The 21229-nt window shown below is 40.6% G+C and overlaps 1 protein-coding gene and 1 pseudogene across 5 annotated transcripts in view; one reads left to right on the forward strand and one right to left on the reverse strand.

Annotated features, from left to right (window-relative positions):
* The window catches only part of TANGO6 (transport and golgi organization 6 homolog), a 200397-nt gene that overhangs the window by 156644 nt on the left and 22524 nt on the right, over positions 1 to 21229 (reverse strand). For all 5 annotated transcript variants that reach the window (XM_025426651.3, XM_025426653.3, XM_025426655.3 and 2 more), the window contains 2 exons: positions 17175 to 17337; positions 8821 to 8903 (listed from right to left, as the gene is read on the reverse strand). In XM_025426651.3, the coding sequence (XP_025282436.1) occupies positions 8821 to 8903; positions 17175 to 17337 (246 nt within the window). The remainder of the gene's footprint in view (positions 1 to 8820; positions 8904 to 17174; positions 17338 to 21229) is intronic.
* Positions 14835 to 15415, forward strand: LOC112647587 (ragulator complex protein LAMTOR1-like; annotated as a pseudogene).

Here is a 21229-nt window from a genome sequence, read left to right on the forward strand (position 1 = left end):
GCCCAGGGCGCGATCCTGGAGACCCGGGATCGAATCCCACGTCGGGCTCCCGGTGCATGGAGCCTGCTTCTCCCTCTGCCTGTGTCTCTGCCTCTCTCTCTTTGTGACTATCATTAATAAAAAATTTTAAAAATCTTTAAAAAAAATAATAAAAAAATAAAAATAAAAATAAAACAAAACAAAAACATGAGCAGAAGGAGGGGCAAAGGGAGAACCAGACTCACGCTGAGCTGGGAGTCTGATGCAGGGCTCCATCCCAGGGCCTTGGGATCATGACCCGAGCCAAAGACAGACGCTAAACTGACTGAGCTACTCAAGTGCCCCTTCTTTAAAAAAAAAAAAAAAATTAAGATTTTATTTATTTAATTGAGAGAGAGTGAGAGAGACAGAGACCAGCATGAGGGGTGGGGGAACAGAGGGAGAGGGAGAAGCAGACTCTTCACTGAGCTGGGACCCGACATCGGACTCAATCCCAGAACCCTGGGATCATGACCTGAGCTGAAACAAAGGATCTTAATAGAAATTTCACCAAGGAAGACATGCAAATAGCCAGTAAGCACACAAGGGGCTGTTCAAGATCATTAGCCATTAGGGAAATGTGAGTCAAAAATCACAATAAGATACTACTTCATTCTCACCAGTAAGGCTATAATAACGGAAGAGAAGGAGAGCAAGAGGAGGAGGAGGAGAAAGAAAAGAGGTCATGGCAGTGGTAGTGTTGGCCAGAGAGGATAAACTGGAATTCTCATAGTCTGCTGGTGGGAACGCAAAGTGGTGCTGCCACTTTGGAAAACAGTCTGACAGTGCCTCAAAAAGTTGAACATAGCACTATCATATGATCCAGCAATTTCACTCCCAGCTATATAGACCAAGAGAAGTGAAAACATATGTCCACACAAAAACTTGTACTTGAATATCTATTAGCAGCATTGTTCACAAAAGCCAAAATGTGGAAACAACACACATTTCCACCAACTGACAAAATGTGGTATATCCATATAATAGAATACACTTGGAATTAAAAGGAATTAAGTACTGCTTCATGCAACAGCATGGATGAATCTTAAAAATATTCTGCTGGGGGGACTCCTGGTGGCTCAGTGGTTGAGTGTCTGACTTCGGCTCAGGTCATGATGCTGGGGTCCCAGGATCAAGTTCCACATTGGGCTCCCTGCATGGAGCCTGCTTCTCCCTCTGCCTATGTCTCTGCCTCTCTCTCAATTTGTGTCTCTGATGAATAAATAAATAAAATCTTTAAAAATATATATTCTGCTGGTGAAAAGGCAACTAAAGAAGACCATGTGTTACATGAGTGCATTTATATGAAATATCCAGAATGGGAAAATCTATAGAGATGGAAAATATATTTCAGTGGTTACCTAAAGCTACTCTGGGTCAGGCGGACAATAATATTCTCAGATCAGATCTGTGGTGATAGTTGCACAACACTGTGAATATACTAAAAGCACTGAGCTGAATGCTTTAAATGTGTGAATTGTGTGGTACGTGAATTATATACCAATAAATCTGTTAAAAAGAAAAGAAGAGAAGAGAGAAAGAAAACCAGAGCTGGAAATGTTCCCAAATGCTGCTCTAAAATTAAACACCCTCTTGTATCCTCTTGCTACCCAGTGACTTGTCGGATCGATTCAACTGTCCCAGATGTTTTCCTTATTTCCTGCCTTGGAGCTGTGCTCTGTAATTGAGTATTAGCAGAAAGTTAATAAAGACAACACATCCTTTGTTGTTAAACTTTACACAGTGTTTAGCATTTTCCTCCAACATACACATTTCCTCTGTTTTCCCACTGCAGCTGAGCTGCCAAAACCTTGTAGGGAAAATAATTACCCTTCTACACCCCTTCCTGCTTTCATAACAGTCCCAATCTTTTGTTCATCATCAAGTGTTTATAGCAAACTAACATTTTGCTTGCCTTTCCAGGAGGTTTTAAATTCACCAAACTGTTCACCAAATTAGGCCCCCCCCTCTTCCCTGCTTTGGGGGACAGGAATAGGAACAATAGGATTCACTATTTCTGGATCTCTCCATTTTTTGGAGGCTAATTCACTTGCCAGAAAGAAGTTGTTTTGCTTTCTTTTTCCTCGAAAAGCAATTTTTTTTTTACTTCCCAGAAATACTATGAGGATTTTTTATCAAAGTTTAGTCACATTTAGTTCTATCCTTGACGCCACTTTCAAGTTTTTCTGCTATTCCACACCCAACCATTTAACAATTTTTTCATCACGATATTCCTTAGATGGTATGTGACTGAAGATAACCTTTCTGAAAGTTAGCTGGGCCCTGTTCTCTAAATCAGAACATTTGCTTTCTAGACTGCTTTATATAGTTTCTTCTTCCTATAATCTAAAACGACCTTGCCTATGAATATTAGAGAACAGAATATAAAAACTTTTTTTCATAAGTCTCTAAATAAGGCATTAAAAAAAACCAAAAATAGCATTATATTCACTAAGTCACCATATCATATTTTATCTATAAGCAACTTAATTCTATATTTTTTAAATATTATTTATTTATTCATTCATGGGAGACACACACACACAGAGAGAGAGAGAGAGAGAGAGAGAGGCAGAGACACAGGCAGAGGGATAAGCAGGCTCCACGCAGGGAGCCCGATGCGGGACTCGATCCCCCGTCTCCAGGATCACGCCCTGGGCCAAAGGCAGGCACCAAACCGCTGACCCATCCAGGGATCCCCTTAATTCTATATTTGTATGCCAGGTCTACCCTCTAAAGGTAGAGTAGAGAGGTATTGTGCCTCTCTCTCTCTCTCTTTTTTAAGATTTTATTTATTTATTTGACAGAGAGAAGGCAGGGAAAGCACAAGCAAGGGGAGCGGCAGGCAGAAGGAGAAGCACACTCCACACCAAGCAGGGAGCCCAACATGGGGCTCGATCCCAGGACCCTGAGATTATGACCTGAGCAGAAGGCAGATGCTCAGCAGACTGAGCCACTGAGGTACCCCAATATCTTTTTTTTTAAATAGCAAATTAAATGAAAGTGTAGTAAACATCTTACTTTAGCAAAAAGCTGAGTGTTGTAGAGGATGAGTTCTGAATTTTTCAGCATGCGTTTTATATCTACAAATTATTAATATCATACATAAAGTTTAAAACAAAAGTATTTGCCTTCTTACCTGAAAGAATATAACTTTTTTTTTAAAGATTTTATTTATTTATTCATGAGAGGCACATAGAGAGAGAGAGAGAGAGGCAGAGACACAGGCAGAGGGAGAAGCAGGCTCCACGCAGGGAGCCCTACACAGGACTCAATCCCAGGTCTCCAGGATCACGCCCTGGGCCAAAGGTGGTGCTAAACCACTGAGCCACCTGGGCTGCCCTGAAAGAATATAACTTAAGATTTACTCTACATTCTCATACACTGCTAGAGGGAATGTAAAATGGTACAGTCACTTTGGCAGTTCTTCAAATGGTTAAACAGAGTTAATGTAAGACCTAGCAGTACACCCAACATAAATGAAGACATATATATACACAAAGACTTGTACACGAATGTCTATAGCGGCACTGATCCTAACAGCCAAAATGTAAAAGCAACCCAAATATCCATGAAAGGATGAATTACAAAATACAGTCTATATCTACAAAAGGATAGTATTCAGCAATAAAAAGTAATAAAATGTTGGGGTACCTGGCTGGCTTAGTCAGTAGAGCATACAACTCTTGATCTCAGGGTTGTGAGTTCAAGCCATATTGAGTATAGAGATTACTTAAAAATAAAAAAAAAATATGGGGTGCTTGGGTGGCTTAGTTAAGCGTCTGCCTTCCGCTCAGGTCAAGACCCCAGGACCCTGAGATCAAGCCCCACATGGGGTTCCTTGCTCACCTGGGAGCCTGCTTCTCTCTCTCCCTCTGCCCCTCCCCCTGCTGCTGCTTGTGCATGCTCTCTCTCTCAAATAAATAAATAAAATCTTTAAAAAAAATTTATTTTTTAAAGATTTTATTTACTTATTCATGAGAATACACAGAGAAGAAAGAGAGAGAGAGAGAGAGGCAGAGACACAGGCAGAGGGAGAAGCAGGCTCCATGCAGGGAGCCCGACGTGGGACTCAATCTTGGGTCTCCAGGATCAGGCCCTGGGCTGAAGGCAGCGTTAAACCTCTGAGCCACCCGGGCTGCCCTAAAAAAAACTTTTTTTTAAATGGGACCCCTGGGTGGCTCATTGGTTGAGCATCTGCCTTTGGCTCAAGGCATGATCCTGGTCCTGGGATAGAATTCCACATCAGGCTCCCTGTGAGGAGCCTGCTTCTCCCTCTATTTCTCTGCCTCTCTCTGTGTGTCTCTTGTGAATAAATAAATAAAATCTTAAAAAAAAAAAAAAGAAAAGAAAAGAATGAAGCCCTGCTTGATACAATATGAACCTGAAAAACATCATGCTAGGTAAAAGAGTCACAATCACAAAAAAAACACATATTTTATAATTCCATTTTTATGCAACATCCAGAATAGGCAAATCTATAGAAAGAGAAAGCAGATTAGTGGCTCTAATCTGGGTAGAGGGGTAGGGTGGTAAGAAGAGTGGAGGGAAGAGTGGTGGAGGGCTTTGATAGTATGTGTGAGGTTTCTTTTTGGGTAATAAAGTATCCTAAAATCAATTGTGATGATGGCTGCACAAACCTGTGAATGTAATAAAATGCCATTGATCTGCACACTTTTTTTTTTTTTTAAGATTTATTTATTTGAGAGACAGAGAGATTACAGAGTAGGCAGCAGGATGAGAGAGAATCTCAAACAGGTTCCCCACTGTGTGCAGAGCCCAGTACACGGCTCAGTCTCACAACCCTGAGATCGTGACCTGAGCTGAAATCAAGAGTTGGACACTTAACTGACTGAACCACCCAGGTGCACCAATTTGCACATTTAAATAGGTAAACTGTACAGTATGTGAATTGTATCTCATGAAGCTGGGGTTTTTTAATTTAAATTTTAGTTAATATACAGTACAATATTGGTTTCTGGAACAGAATTCAGTTTCATCACTTCAACTCAATACCCAGTACTTACCGTAACAAGTGCCATCTTTAATACCCATCACCCATCTAGCCCATCCCCCACCTCCCTCCATCAACCCTCAGTTTGTTCTCTATTGTTAAGAGTCTCTAATGGTTTGTTTCCCTCTTTTTTCCTTTTCTCCTTTCCCATATGTTCATCTGTTTTCTTTTTTTTTTTTTTTTTTTTTTAATTTTTTTTTTTTTTTTTTTTTTTTTTTTATTTATGATAGTCACACAGAGAGAGAGAGAGAAGCAGAGACATAGGCAGAGGGAGAAGCAGGCTCCATGCACCGGGAGCCCGACGTGGGATTCGATCCCGGGTCTCCAGGATCACGCCCCGGGCCAAAGGCAGGCGCTAAACCGCTGCGCCACTTCTTTCTTAATTTCCACCTATGAGTGAGATCATAGGATATTTGTCTTTTCTGACTACTTATTTCATTTAGCATAATACACTCTAGCTGTAACCACATTATTGCAAATGGCAAGATTTCTCTTTTTTTTTAAAGATTTATTTATTTATTTATTTATTTATTTATTTATTCATTCATTCATTCATGAGAGACACACAGAGAGAGAGAGAAAGAGAGAGAGAGAGGCAGAGACACAGACAGAGGGAGAGGCAGGTTCCATGCAGAGAGCCTGACATGGGACTCGATCCTGGGTCTCCAAACCGCTGAACCACCCAGGCTGCCCCAAGATTTCACTCTTTTTGATGGTTGAGTAATATCATTGTGTATACTTACAATGTCTTCTTTATCCATTCATCAGTTGATGGACATTTAAAGCTGTTTTTAAAAAGAAAGATTTCCTCTACAGCCAAATGTCCATCAACTGATGAATAAACAAAATGTGATATATACATATAATGAATATTACTTAGCAATTAAAAGAGACAAAATATTGATATATGCAACAACCTGGGTAAACCTGAAAAACATTATGCTAAGAGAAGGGCACCTGGCTGGCTCAGTTGGTAGAGCATCGGACTCTTGATCTCAAGGTCATGAGTTCAAGCTCCATGTTGGGCATAGAGATTACTTAAACACATACCATTATGCTAAGAGAGAAAAGCCAGCCACAAAAGATCACATGTTGCATGGTTCCCTCCCATGAAACAGCCACAAAAGGCAAATCTATATAGAGGTAGAAAGCAGATTAAGGGTTGCCTGGGGCTGAGGGTAGGAACAAGAAGGACTGTTTGGCATAGAGATCTTTTTGGAGTAATGGAAATGTTCTAAAATTGTATTGTAGCAATAGTTTCACAACTCTGTAAACTTACCAAAAATCATTAACTTGTACATTTAAAGTATTATTTTATGGTCTTTAAAGTATAATCTCAATAAAGCAGTTTTATAAAAAAAGATTTATTCTAAAAAAATTTTGAAGAGGCAAATAACCCAATTTTTCAAATGGGCAAAATATATGAATAGGCAATGTACAGAAGGGAAAATACGAATGAGCCAAGAACACAAAAAGATGTTCAACTCACTAGTTGTAATTCCAGAAAATTCTCCTTATCTCAAAAAGAAACTCCATCCCGGAGGATCCCTGGGTGGCTCAGTGGTTTAGCGCCTGCCTTCGGCCCAGGGCGCGATCCTGGAGTCCTGGGATTGAGTCCCGCATCGGGCTCCCAGCATGGAGCCTGCTTCTCTCTCCTCCTGTGTCTCTGCCTCTCTCTCTCTCTCTCTCTATGTCTATCATAAATAAATAAATAAATCTTTAAAAAGAAACTCCATCCCTATTAACAGCCTTTCTTTTTTTTTTAAGATTTTATTTATTTATTCATGAGAGACACAGAGAGAGAGAGAGAGAGAGAGAGAGAGAGGCAGAGACACAGGCAGAGGGAGAAGCAGGCTCCATGCAGGGAGCCCGACGCGGGACTCAATCCCAGGACTCCAGGATCGCGCCCTGGGCCGAAGGCAGGTGCTAAACTGCTAAGCCACCCAGGGACCCCCAACAGCCTTTCTAATTCCCTATTTCCAGGCCCTAGCAACCTATAATCTACTTTTTGTCTATGAATTTGCCTATTCTGAATATTCCATGTAAATGGAATCATACAATGTGTGGTTTTTAAAAAAAAAAAAATGTGTGGTTTTTTGTTTCTGGCTTTTTTTTTAATTTAAAAATTGTTATTTTTAAATGTTTGTCCTGTGTTCCGGCATGTGTCCATACTTCATTCCTTTTTATGACTAAAAAATATTCCATTATATGGATGTATCACATTTACTTATCCATTTATCAGTTGATGGACATTTGGGCTGTACCCACATTTTGGCTATTATGAATAATGCTGTGATGAACATCTATCCACAGGTTTGTGTCTGAATATGTTTCCATTTCTCTTGGGTATATACCTAAGAGTGGAATTACTATGTCATAGTAATAATTCCATGTTTAACTTTTTAAGGAACTGCCAAACTATTTTCCAAAGCACATGTACCTTTTTACATGGAATGTAATTTTATTTTATTTTATTTTTTTTTTAATCTATTTATGATAGTCACACACAGAGAGAGAGAGAGAGAGAGGCAGAGACACAGGCAGAGGGAGAAGCAGGCTCCATGCACCGGGAGCCCGACGTGGGATTCGATCCCGGGTCTCCAGGATCGTGCCCTGGGCCAAAGGCAGGCGCTAAACCGCTGCGCCACCCAGGGATCCCTTACATGGAATGTAATTTTAAAAGCTGTTTACTAGTGTGGATATTTTTAATAGTAAAATACTATTATAAATTTATTGAACTAAACTTTAAAGAATATTTTCAGGATTCCTGGGTGGCTCAGTGGTTTAGCGCCTGCCTTCAGCCCAGGGTGTGACCCTGGAGACCCAGGATTGAGTCCCAAGTGGGGCTCCCTGCATGGAGCCTGCTTCTCTCACTGCCTGTGTCTCTGCCTCTCTGTGTGTGTCTCTCATGAATAAATAAATAAATAAAAATCTTAAGAAAAAAAAAAAAGAAACTGTCGTAGTGAGAATATATTCACTTATACATGTAATTTTATAAGACAATAAAAATCTGAAATTAAAAAAAAAATTAAAAAAAAGAAGAATATTTTCATCTGGCCCTAACACAATGGATTTCATTTTTTGTCTAAAAATATATGTTTCATATATAGTTATAAGACTATAATCATAGAGAACATACTTTTTTTTTCATTTTCAGTAACATATTTAGGTAGTCATTTGCAAGATTCATTTATTCAGACTTTTAATGATGGCATGATTACTATCAAAAAGATATAAAGTAGATTCAAGGGATCCCTGGGTGGCGCAGCGGTTTGGCGCCTGCCTTTGGCCCAGGGCGCGATCCTGGAGACCCGGGATCGAATCCCACATCGGGCTCCCGGTGCATGGAGCCTGCTTCTCCCTCTGCCTGTGTCTCTGCCTCTCCCTCTCTCTCTCTCTCTCTCTGTGACTATCATAAATAAATAAAAATTTAAAAAAATAAATAAATAAATAAATAAAGTAGATTCAATACTATCATACAGTTTTGAAAACCTATTGCATTTCAAATGTATCTTCAAAAGACATGCTTTCATCAGTAGTATGTGCCAGTTAGAGAATCTAAGCTGTTTAACATTCAGAGTAAATGATGAAATTGACAGTTTCAAAATGTAACAGTTTTTTTATACTAAGAGCTTATAGTTTCCAGTTTCAAAGTGAAAAAAATATTAATCATTTGGAATTCAAGATTAGTCATTCTAGTTCTTGAAGTACTAATTAAAAAGGCAAAACTATTTTAAAAGACTAAGTATAAATATTAGCTAAAAACATTAGTGACTCAAATTACCAACCTTATATACATCCTCAATACATCTATTAAGTTCTTCTTCTGTCACCAAAATGATCCCTGGCACCATGTCACTCTCTGGAATCTCTAGAGAACAAAAAACAAAATAACCCATACTTAGTACCTCATTGAATAGAACTCAGGACTCAAGAAAGAAAATTTTACTAGAAAGAGAGTTCTCTAAGTAACAGCTAAAATTACAGACTTGACATGGTTACTAATGTACAACATCAAATATAAAATTTCATGAAATCTATGATGCTAATGATTATAAACACTCATTATTATTTTATGTATCACTAAAAAAGAAAAAACAAGTAACCTATGATACATTATGACTTAAAATTTTACTTGTATATTGAAGGATTGAAAAATTGGGGATTGGATTAAGTGAAAACGACAGAGTCAATGGTTATGTTGAGGTGACTGGTAGAAAATAATTTATTAAACTTTTCTCTACAGATGTGTTTAAAAATTTCCCTTTTAAAACTGGGACGCCTCAGCGGCTCAATGGTTGAGCGTCTCTGCCTTTGGCTCAAGTCAAGATCCCAGGGTCCTAGGAATAGACAAGTCAAATCTTTGAAAAAAAAAAAAAGTGGTTGTTTTTTTAAGATTTTATTAGTTTATTCATGAGAGACACAGAGAGAGAGGCAGAGACACAGGCAGACGAAGAAGCAGGCTCTGCGCAGGGAGCCCAATGTGGGATCTGATCCAGGACCCCAGCATCAGGACCTGAACTGAAGGCAGACACAACCACTGAGCACTCAGGTACCCCAGAAAAAAAGTTTTAAAATAGGGTGCCAGTCTGGCTCAATCTGTGGAGCATCAGACTCTTTATCTCAGGATTCTGAGTTTGAGCCCCATATCGGGTGTACAGATTACTTAAAAATAAAATCTTGGGGATCCCTGGGTGGCTCAGTGGTTTAGCGCCTGCCTTTGGCCCAGGACATGATCCTGAAGTCCTGGGATCAAGTCCCATGTCAGGCTCCCAGGATGGAGCCTGCTTCTCCCTCTGCCTGTGTCTCTGCCCCCATCTCTCTCTTTCTATGCCTATCATGAATAGAGGTAAAATCTTTTAAAAAAATAAGAACAAATAAAAAATAATTATAAATAAATAAATAAATAAATAAATAAATAAATAAATAAATAAAACCTTAGGGCAGCCCAGGTGACTTGGTGGTTTGGTGCTACCTTCAGCCCAGGGCCTGATCCTGGAGACCTGGGATTGAGTCCCACGTCAGGCTCCCTGCAGGGAGCCTGCTTCTCCTTCTGCCTGTCTCTGCCTCTCTCGCTCTGTGTCCCTCATGAATAAATAAATAAAATCTTTTAAATAAATAAATAAATAAAATCTTTTTTTAAATGCCCTTTTTAAAAACGATTTTATTTATTCATGAGAGACACACAGAGAGAGGCAGAGACACAGGCAGAGGGGGAAGCAGGCTCCCTGCATGGAGCCTGATGTGGGACCCGATCCTGGGACTCCAGGATCACGCCCTGGGCCGAAGGCAGGTGCTAAACCCTGAGCCACCCAGGGATCCCCTTAAAAAAATTCTTAATAGAGTTTTTAAGAAAATATTAAAAGAGGGGAAGTGGATCAGGGAAAAAGTGGAATAGGTGATAATAGGTGATGGGGATTAAAGAACATTTATTATGATGAGCACTGAATAAAACATAGAATTGTTAAATCACTATATTGGACATCCCAAACTAATATAACACTGTATGCTAACTAAACTGGAATGAAGATTAAAACACTTAACAAAAAATAAATAAATAAATAAAAATAAAAAATAAATAAAAAAAATAAAAATAAAACACTTAATAAAAAAAAGTATTAAGAGAGTTCTTTTTTTTTAATCTTTTTATTTTTTTTATTTTTTTTAAATTTTTATTTATTTATGATAGTTACAGAGAGAGAGAGAGAGGCAGAGACACAGGCAGAGGGAGAAGCAGGCTCCATGCACCGGGAGCCCGACGTGGGATTCAATCCCGGGTCTCCAGGATCACGCCCTGGGCCAAAGGCAGGCGCCAAACCGCTGCGCCACTCAGGGATCCCAAAACAAGGATTTCTTAAAACTTCACAAGGGAGTCCAACTCTTCTAAAACACTTCAGCACTATTACTGATATCCATATTTTGCCACAATATATTATCCTCTGTGCCACCAAGAGTGCAGGTGATGTGATATTTCTTAAGAGTTCACCACTCTAGGGATCCCTGGGTGGTGCAGCGGTTTGGCGCCTGCCTTTGGCCCAGGGCACGATCCTGGAGACCCGGGATCGAATCCCACGTCGGGCTCCCGGTGCATGGAGCCTGCTTCTCCCTCTGCCTGTGTCTCTGCCTCTCTCTCTCTCTCTCACTGCGTGCCTATCATAAATAAAAAACAAAAAACAAAAAACAAACAAACAAAAAAAAAAGAGTTCACCACTCTACTATTTTTTTTTTATTGGTGTTCAATTTACTAACATACAGAATAACACCCAGTGCCCGTCACCCATTCACTCCCACCCCCCGCCCTCCTCCCCTTCTACCACCCCTAGTTCGTTTCCCAGAGTTAGCAGTCTTTACGTTCTGTCTCCCTTTCTGATATTTCCCACACATTTCTTCTCCCTTCCCTTATTTTCCCTTTCACTATTATTTATATTCCCCAAATGAATGAGAACATATAATGTTTGTCCTTCTCCGACTGACTTACTTCACTCAGCATAATACCCTCCAGTTCCATCCACGTTGAAGCAAATGGTGGGTATTTGTCATTTCTAATGGCTGAGTAATATTCCATTGTATACATAAACCACATCTTCTTTATCCACTCATCTTTCGTTGGACACCGAGGCTCCTTCCACAGTTTGGCTATAGTGGCCATTGCTGCTAGAAACATCGGGGTGCAGGTGTCCCGGCGTTTCATTGCATTTGTATCTTTGGGGTAAATCCCCAACAGTGCAATTGCTGGGTCGTAGGGCAGGTATATTTTTAACTGTTTGAGGAACCTCCACACAGTTTTCCAGAGTGGCTGCACCAGTTCACATTCCCACCAACAGTGTAGGAGGGTTCCCTTTTCTCCGCATCCTCTCCAACATTTGTTGTTTCCTGCCTTGTTAATTTGCCCCATTCTCACTGGTGTGAGGTGGTATCTCATTGTAGTTTTGATTTGTATTTCCCTGATGGCAAGTGATGCAGAGCATTTTCTCATATGCATGTTGGCCATGTCTATGTCTTCCTCTGTGAGATTTCTGTTCATGTCTTTTGCCCATTTCATGATTGGATTGTTTGTTTCTTTGGTGTTGAGTTTAATAAGTTCTTTATAGATCTTGGAAACTAGCCCTTTATCTGATATGTCATTTGCAAATATCTTCTCCCATTCTGTAGGTTGTCTTTGAGTTTTGTTGACTGTCTCCTTTGCTGTGCAAAAGCTTCTTATCTTGATGAAGTCCCAATAGTTCATTTTTGCTTTTGTTTCTTTTGCCTTTGTGGATGTATCTTGCAAGAAGTTACTATGGCCGAGTTCAAAAAGGGTGTTGCCTGTGTTCTTCTCTAGGATTTTGATGGAATCTTGTCTCACATTTAGATCTTTCATCCATTTTGAGTTTATCTTTGTGTATGTCACCACTCTACTATTGTCTTCATGGTTTTTTTTTCTAAGTTGCTGATGTCCATTCTACAAGTTTTTTTTTTTTTAAGATTTTTTATATATTTATTCATGAGAGACACAGAGAGAGAGAGAGAGAGAGAAGAGAGAGAGGCAGAGACACAGGCAGAGGGAGAAACAGGCTCCATGCAGGGAGCCCAACTGGGACTCGATCTCAGGTCTCCAGGATCACGCCCTGGGCTGAAGGCAGTGCTAAACTGCTAAGTCACCCGGCAGCCCCATTCTACAAGTTTTAATGCTCATTTGCAGGCACAGACAATGCCATGATTGCTGCCTGGGAAACAACAATAATTGTGAGATGCATCTTGATATCAGAGTTGTTAAAATGTGAAAAATATTTCCAAAATTAAAGTTTTTTATGTGAAAAGCATGTGTACCTTAGAATTGATAAAATATGATAATTCATCATTATTGTCACATAGTCTTAAAAATGTGATACAATATGAAAAATGAAGTGAGAAAGCCTATCTTTTTGGATTGTTTTTCCAGTGGCAATGATGGGCTATCTATCTAAAACCAGTCCGACTATTAGATAGTCCTTTTTTGTTATCCATAGATTATCAATGCAAAACATGCAGTTGGTGTTATAAATATAACCTAACACATGAAGAAAGGCCTGGCAAACAGATGTCCAATAAATATTCCTAAAATGAATGAACAAGGTCCAGGATGAAAATAATTGATCAACAAATGGACTGAATCTAGGCCTCCCAAGAATAGTGCTTTTAGACCAGGGCTCAAACTTGAACACTCATTTGAATTACCCAGAAGGGTCTATTAAACACAGATTGTTGGGACCCACACCAGCACTTATGATTTAGTAGGTCTGGGGAGAACCCATTTATATTTCTAATAAATAATAATAAAGTTGTATTCTTTTTTAAAAATATATGCAAAGCTGCTACAATCCTTTTTTTTTTCTTTTTTTTAAGATTTTTTAAATTTATTTACTCATGAGAGACACACACAGAGAGAGAGAGGCAGGCAGAGACACAGGCAGAGGGAGAAGCAGGCTCCATGCAGGGAACCCGACATAGGACTCGATCCTGGGTCTCCAGGATCAGGCCCTGGACTGAAGGTGGCGCTAAACCGCTGAGCTACCCAGGCTCCCCTAAAGTTGTATTTCTGATAAATTCCCAAGGTGATGCCGATGCTGCTGGCCCTAGGACCACACTATAAGAACCACTGCCGCAGACTAGAACACCTCATCAGTTACAGACAAGAGAATAAATAAATTAGTAATGAGGTATTAGTCTTAGTACATGAAATTAGATATATAAGAATCTTAGGCCCTAATACTGAAGTCCAACAGAAAGAATACTTCAAGGGGCTCAACTGGCTCAGTCAACAGAGCATGAGACTTTTGATCTTGGGGTTGTGAATTCAAGTCCCAGGTTAGGTGCAAAAATTACTTAAAAATAAAAATCTTTAGGGGTGTCTGGGTGGCTCAATCAGTTAAGTGTCTGCCTTCGGCTCAGGTCATGACATCAAGCCCCATGGCAGGCTCCCTGCTCAGCTAAGGAGCCTGTCTCTCCCTCTCCCTCCTGCTCATGTTCTTTCTCTCTCTCAAACAAATAAATAAATATATAAAATCTTTTAAATAAATAAAATTTACCTTGGGGTGGTGAGGTAGAGAGCCTCATGCTCAGGGGGTAGACTGTACTTAATTTTTTTTTATCTTAAAAAAATAGGAGCGGGGGGTGGGGCGGGGTGCGATCCCTGGGTGGCTCAGCGGTTTGGCGCCTGCCTTTGGCCCAGGGCGCAATCCTGGAGTCCCGGGATCGAGTCCTGCATCAGGCTCCTGGCATGGAGCCTGCTTCTCCCTCTGCCTGTGCCTCTGCCTCTCTCTCTCTCTCCCTCTCTCTGTGTGTCTACCATGAATAAATAAATAAAATCTTTAAAAAAAAAAAATAGGAGGGGTGATGAGGTAAGGAGAAAGAAAAACTCTTTTTTTCTTTTTCTTTTTTTAAAATTTTATTTATTCATTCTGAGAGACACACAGAGAGAGAGAGGCAGAGACACAGGCAGAAGGAGAAGCAGGCTCCATGTAGGGAGCCCGACACGGGACTCAATCCCGAGTCTCCAGGATCACACCCCGGGCCAAAGGCAGGCGCCAAACCACTGAGCCACCCAGGCTGCCCAAGAAAAGCTCCTCTTTATAAAAGCTCCCCTAATCTGATGGAGACTAAGAAAAAATATTGTCATCCTATGTAGTATTGCTGCTGAAATGTTTCATCTGTATCTAATCATGAGGAAACAATTAGACATACAAATTACAGAACATTTTATAATCAAGGCTCTTCAAAAATATCATGAGGACAGATGCCATCCATCCTCAATGTGGCCTGGGTACCCGGCCTGAACCCCACCATGGAGTGCTGCTAAGGCTGGGAGAACAAGGACCTGAACCAGGACAGAGAGGACCGGCAGCTGCTGCTGGACCTAGTGGCCTGGCCCCCCTTTCGAAGCCCTCACTGGAGCTAAGCCCAACTACCACAGCCTGCTTACACAGATAAGCAGGCCCTGCTCTCCCCCCATCCTTGCTCAGACAGCCAGCAACATCACTGACTTGTCTGCTGTGGATTCCCGGGGCGTGGAGCAGCACAAGTACATGGATCTGGCAAGGCAGTACAGCATGCTCCTGCTTGGTTGCGCTGAACAACAGCCTGACCCGCTGAAAGAAGCTGCTGCTGCCATCAACTCTCACCAGGCAGCTCCACCAAGTGCAGGCTAGAGAGCCCATCCCCTTCTCCGACTCACAGCAGGTCTCCAGGACAATTGCTTACGCCTATAGTGTACTTTCTCAGATCTGAGTGGATATAAGAGGCACAGTGTGGGGGGATGCACAGTTTGGGATTCATGTAGAAGAAGGATCCTGGAATAACTCTTCTCTCTTCACCCTGACTCTACTCTGCCTCTCCTATCCCTCAGCCTCACACTGTGGCTCATAGTACCCTAACCTGCTACTCATCACAGAAAAGAGTATAGAGGAGAAGAGTGAGGCTCGAAGCCTCAGCAAACAAGGATAGCACAAGGAAGGGCAGAACCATTTGGGACTGGCCTTCAAAGCCCTCTCCAAGATAGGGGGTCAAAAGATTGGGCCTAGTAGGTCTTCAGTCACTGGGAAGGTGGAGGTAGCACTGTGAAGGTGATCCTTTTGAAGCCTATGGAGTCCCCTTCCCACCCTTTCTCTTGGCCTCACTCCTGTCCCCCTGTCCCTGTCTTAGCACTCACATGCATCTCACTAGGGTTTGTGACTGCAGTCTGGATGAGCTTCTATTCAAATGAATTGAGTCTGTATTTCTAGCATCCTGGGTTTTTACACGTTTGGAGTTTTGGAGTTTTGTTTTGGCTTGTCACCCTCAATAAAGAAAGTGTATTCATCTGGAAAAAAAAATGTCATTGTGAAAAACAAAAGACTAGGGTGTGGGACCCAGGAAATATAACAAAAATCCCCTACCCCTGGACAAGCAGAGCAGGACTAACTCCATTTTGTGCTGCACCGGCCACCTCCTGTATCACCCCCACATGACCTGCTTATTGCTTAAGGCGCTGCCCCACCCTAGTCAAGCTGATGGGCACACCCTAATCAGAAATCGGCTCATAACAATGTAATCCCCGCCCTGTGCCCACCAAAGTGCGTGCCAATTCTGACCAAAGTAATAGGCCAGTTCAAATGGATACTATAGGGTAAAATGTAATTCAATCAGCCACCTGCGTGCAGACGGACATGACTGTGCAACTTTCTGCGTATGTTACAATCCCATTGGCCAATGGCCCCTATAAAGCTGCTACTCCTCTTAGTCTCGGGGTCCAAGTCCCTGCTCCGCTGTGTCAGGTATACTTGGATCCAAGCTCGAGCTTGTAAATAAACCCTCGTGTGTTTGCATCGGTGTCGGCTCCTTGGTGGTTTCTCGGATTTGCAATCTTGGGCACAACACAGGGAACTACTCTACATTAATGCAAACTAAAAAGATAAAGCCAGTAAGTGAAATGCATGATTCTTGGCTGGATTCTTGATTTTAAAAAACAGCTACAGGGATGCCTGGGTAGCTAAGTTGGTTAAGTGCCTGCCTTAGGTTCATGTCATGATTCCAGTGTCCTGGGATCAAGCCCCACATTGGACTCCTGGCTCAGTGGAATCTGTTTCTCCCTCTGTTCCTCGCCCTGCTCGTGATCTCTCTCTCTTTCAAATAAATAAAACAAATCTAAATAAATAAGTATAATAAAAAATATTACAGAGAAAATTCTTGAAAAAATTTGAGAAATTTGAATCAAGTGTGCACATTATTTTTTTAACTTTATGTATTTTTAAGTAATCTCTATGCTCAACATGGGACTCAAACTCATGACCCCAGGATCAAGAGTTGCATGCTTTTCCAGCTAAGCCAGTCAGGCACCCTGAATCAAGTCTGTATATTAGATGATGCCTACAGCTAAGTCTCAAGTGCTTCAGAAAAATGTACACCTATAAAAAGAGAAAGATAAAGTGAATATGGCCAAAATGGTCAATCCGGGTAAGGTGTATAAAAGTGGTTTAATGTACTCTCCCTGGAACTTCTGTGAGGTGGATTTTTCAAAATAAAAAGTTGGGGGCAAAAGACAGCAAAACTAAAATCACTGCAATGCTACAGACTTACATCATTTAAATCTGAGACACTGAAGAAGATGCTTGAGAAGGATACCCAATCACCAGACTTCCTTCTTTACCTGCTGTATTTAAACATCGATGGAGAGGAGTTAGCAGTGGCTGAAGCAAATACTTTGAAGCCAATTGTGGGCGTTCTCTTGACATCGTTATAAAAGTAGTGGTGGCAACTCTTTGAAACTGTCGTACTGTCAATTTATCTTGAAAGTGAAATAAATCTAGAATCTACAAGGAAAAGTACATGAGGTAAATACAAGACTGTGCAAGGAACAGTGCATTAACTAGAGAAAGGACTAAAGTCTTTAGATTAAAAAATATATATTAAAAAAATTTTTTTAATTAAAAAATAAAAAATAAAAAACTTACTGCAATAATACTGATCCAACAGAATTTTTTTTTAATTTAACAACCCAGTATCAGAGGGTGTATGAATCAAGCTATGCTCTTATCAAATAATGCTATCAAATTTATAAAATACATGTTCATTGGAGAAAATTTGCAAAATAAAGTTTTAAGAAGAAAAATCATCCCAAAGCACTACAACATTTTTGATATACTTTTTCCAGTATATTTCCATATAATTTTTTTGAGACCACACTTAATATTCATTTTTACATACTGCTGAAATCTGCTCAGATTGTTATAAATTCCTCAAAAATATTATACCTAAGCTGTATGTAAGAACTTATTAAATTATTCCCTAATATCCAGACATTCAGTTTTCTCTCAAAATTTTGCTATTATGTACAACTAAAACTAATATAACACAGTATGTTAACTACACTAGAATTAAAATTAAAAACCTAGGGCAGCCCTGGTGGCGCAGCGGTTTAGCGCCGCCTGCAGCCAAGGGCATGATCCTGGAGACCCTGGATCGAGTCCCACATCTGGCTCTCTGTGTGGAGCCTGCTTCTCCCTCTGCCTGTGTCTCTGCCTCTCTCTCTCTCTGCATCTCTATGAATAAATAAATAAAATCTTTTAAAAAATTAAATTAAATTAAAAACCTAAAAAAAAAGGGCAGCCTGGGTGGCTCAGTAGTTTAGTGCCGCCTTCAGCTCAGGTTGTGATCCTGGGGTCCCAGGTTCAAGTCCTGCGTCAGGCTCCCTGTATGGAGCCTGCTTCTCCCTCTGCCTGTGTCTCTGTCTCTCTTTCTCTGTCTCTCATGAATAATTAAATAAAATCTTAAAAAAAAAACAAACCCTAAATAAAAGAATTTTTTGCTATTATAAATAGTGCCACCAAATGAAATATCTGAATCAAGGCATATAAATATATTTAGGGCCTAAAGAACCCTGGGCAGCCCCAGTGGTGCAGCGGTTTAGCACCGCCTACAGCCCAGGGCGTGATCCTGGAGACCCCGGATCGAGTCCCACCTCAGGCTCCCTACATGGAGCCTGCTTCTCCCTCTGCCTGTGTCTCTGACTCACTCTCTCTCTCTCTCTCTATGTCTCTATGAATAAATAAATAAAATATTAAAAAAAAATAAAATAAAGAACCTGTCATGCCTGAACTATCCCACAAAGGAGTCTATTTTATTCTCAAAGATAAATATAGTTCTCCAGTGCCTGTGACTGGTTCACCAAAGTATAAGCAACCAACAGAGAAGTGCATTTGTTCCTGACTTAAAAGTGACTCTTGCATTTTTCTGCAAACAGAAGTATCTTCTGTCCAAAACTATGTGACCTTTGACACTGCTCCAGAGAGACTAAAACATGTGACTTGATTTAATCAATTTGTTAAGAAGCAAAACTATAGCTATTAGATTCAGAAAATATGTACTCATCATCGCAAATGCCAACTTTGTCCTGTAGAACGATTTATGTGTAGTATTTTCAACATAACGTCTTTGCATTGTGATATTTTATTTCCATGCATGCCTATCCATGAGAACTCTGATGATAAGCATAACAACTGAATGACCTTCTTTGGACTCTACTCCAAAGGGTGTGTCTTACATCTAAATGCCTGGGGAATACTGGTTAAGAAAACTCCTTCCGTATTTTCCATGTATTACATTAGCAAAAAAAAAGAAAAGTCTTGTAACACATGGTGTAAGCAAAGGTATGGGAAAATAAATAAATAATATGAATAATATCAATCAAAAATTTAAATGCACACAACCTTTAAATGGATCATTTCAATTCTAAGAATTTTTCCTATGGTAATACTTGCACGTGTAAAAACTTGCATGGAGATTGGAGTGCCAGGGAGGCTCAGTCAGTTAAGCATCCGACTGTGGACTTCAGCTCAGGTCATGATCACAGGATCATAGGACTGAGCCTCATGTGGGGCTCCACGCTCAGCATGGAGTCTGCTTGAAAGATACTCTCCCTCTCCCTCACCCCCTGCTTGTGTGTTCTCTCTAATAAACAAATAAAATCTTTTTTTTTTAATTTTTATTTATTTATGATAGGCACACAGTGAGAGAGAGAGAGGCAGAGACACAGGCAGAGAGAGAAGCAGGCTCCATGCACCGGGAGCCTGACATGGGATTCGATCCCGGATCTCCAGGATCACGCCCTGGGCCAAAGGCAGGCGCTAAACCGCTGCGCCACCCAGGGATCCCAAAATCTTTTTTTTTAAAAAAGGATTCTCTCTCTCTCCCTCTGCCTCAACCCTACTCTCTCCTTCTCTTAAAAAAATAAAAATTGGGCAGCCGGGTGGCTCAGCGGTTTAGTCCCGCCTTCAGCCCAGGGCGTGATCCTGGAGACCTGGTATGGAGTCCCACATAGGGCTCCCTGCATGGAGCCTGCTTCTCCCTCTGCCTGTGTCTCTGCCTCTTTCTCTCTCTGTGTCTCTCGTGAATAAATAAATAGAATCTTTAAATAAATAAATAAATAAATAAATAAATAAATAAATAAATAAATATTTATAGACATTAACTGCAGCATGATTTGTAGTAGCAAAAGAATGGAAACAACTTATGCCCATTAACAGAAAGCTAGTTAAATAAATTATGGTAGATTAATATGGTGAAATACTACATAGCTATGAAAAGAATGAGGTAACTATATGAAATGATTCTAGATGAAATGATCTCCAAGATACACTGTTAAGTTAAAGAAGCAAAATGAAAAACAGTGTGTGTATACATTATTACTTGGATAAAAATTGGAATATATATACAGATACATATATAATTGGATACACATTAATATACAGAATATTGCCAGACAATAAATAAGAAATTAGTAACAGTGACTACTTTTTTTTTTAATTTTTATTTATTTATGATAGTCACACACAGAGAGAGAGAGAGAGAGGCAGAGACACAGGCAGAGGGAGAAGCAGGCTCCATGCACTGGGAGCCCGACATGGGATTCGATCTCGGGTCTCCAGGATCGCGCCCCGGGCCAGGGCCAAAGGCAGGCGCCAAACCGCTGCACCACCCAGGGATCCCAACAGTGACTACTTCTGAGGGACTAGAAACCAAATGAGATGAAGATTTATTTTTCTGTTTACTCTTCTGTGCTTTTTAAGTTGAATACCATGTTAATTTACCTTGTTTACTTAATACCTGCTTTTTTTTAACTAATTAAAAACACACAGAAAAGATAATGAACAAGATGAAATTTTAGTTTCTTATTCCAGCTCTTAAGAGCAAGCTGGGGGGGCAGCCCAGGTAGCTCATGGGCAGCCTGGGTGGCTCAGCAGTTTAGCGCCACCTTCAGCCCAGGGCCTGATCCTGGAGTCCCTGGATTGAGCCACATTGGGCTGCCCGTATGGAGCCTGCTTCTCTCTCTGCCTGTGTCTCTACCTCCCTCTGTCTCTCATGAATAAATAAATAAAATTTAAAAAAAAAAAGGGATCCCTGGGTGGTGCAGCGGTTTAGCGCCTGCCTTTGGCCCAGGGCGCGATCCCGGAGACCCGGGGTCGAGTCCCACGTCGGGCTCCCGGTGCATGGAGCCTGCTTCTCCTTCTGCCTGTGTCTCTGCCTCTCTCTCTCTCTCTCTCTCCCTGTGACTATCATAAATAAATAAAAATTAAAAAAAAAAATAAATGAATAAATAAAAGATTAAAAAAGAGCAAGCTGGGCTACTCATTTGACAATAGGGAGGCATTCTTAAACATAACAATTAGGTGGGTCTCTTCCATAGGTGTTTATTCACTTATTAAC

Source organism: Canis lupus, chromosome 5 (genome assembly GCF_003254725.2).
Source record: "Canis lupus dingo isolate Sandy chromosome 5, ASM325472v2, whole genome shotgun sequence".
NCBI classification, from domain to species: Eukaryota; Metazoa; Chordata; class Mammalia; order Carnivora; family Canidae; genus Canis; species Canis lupus.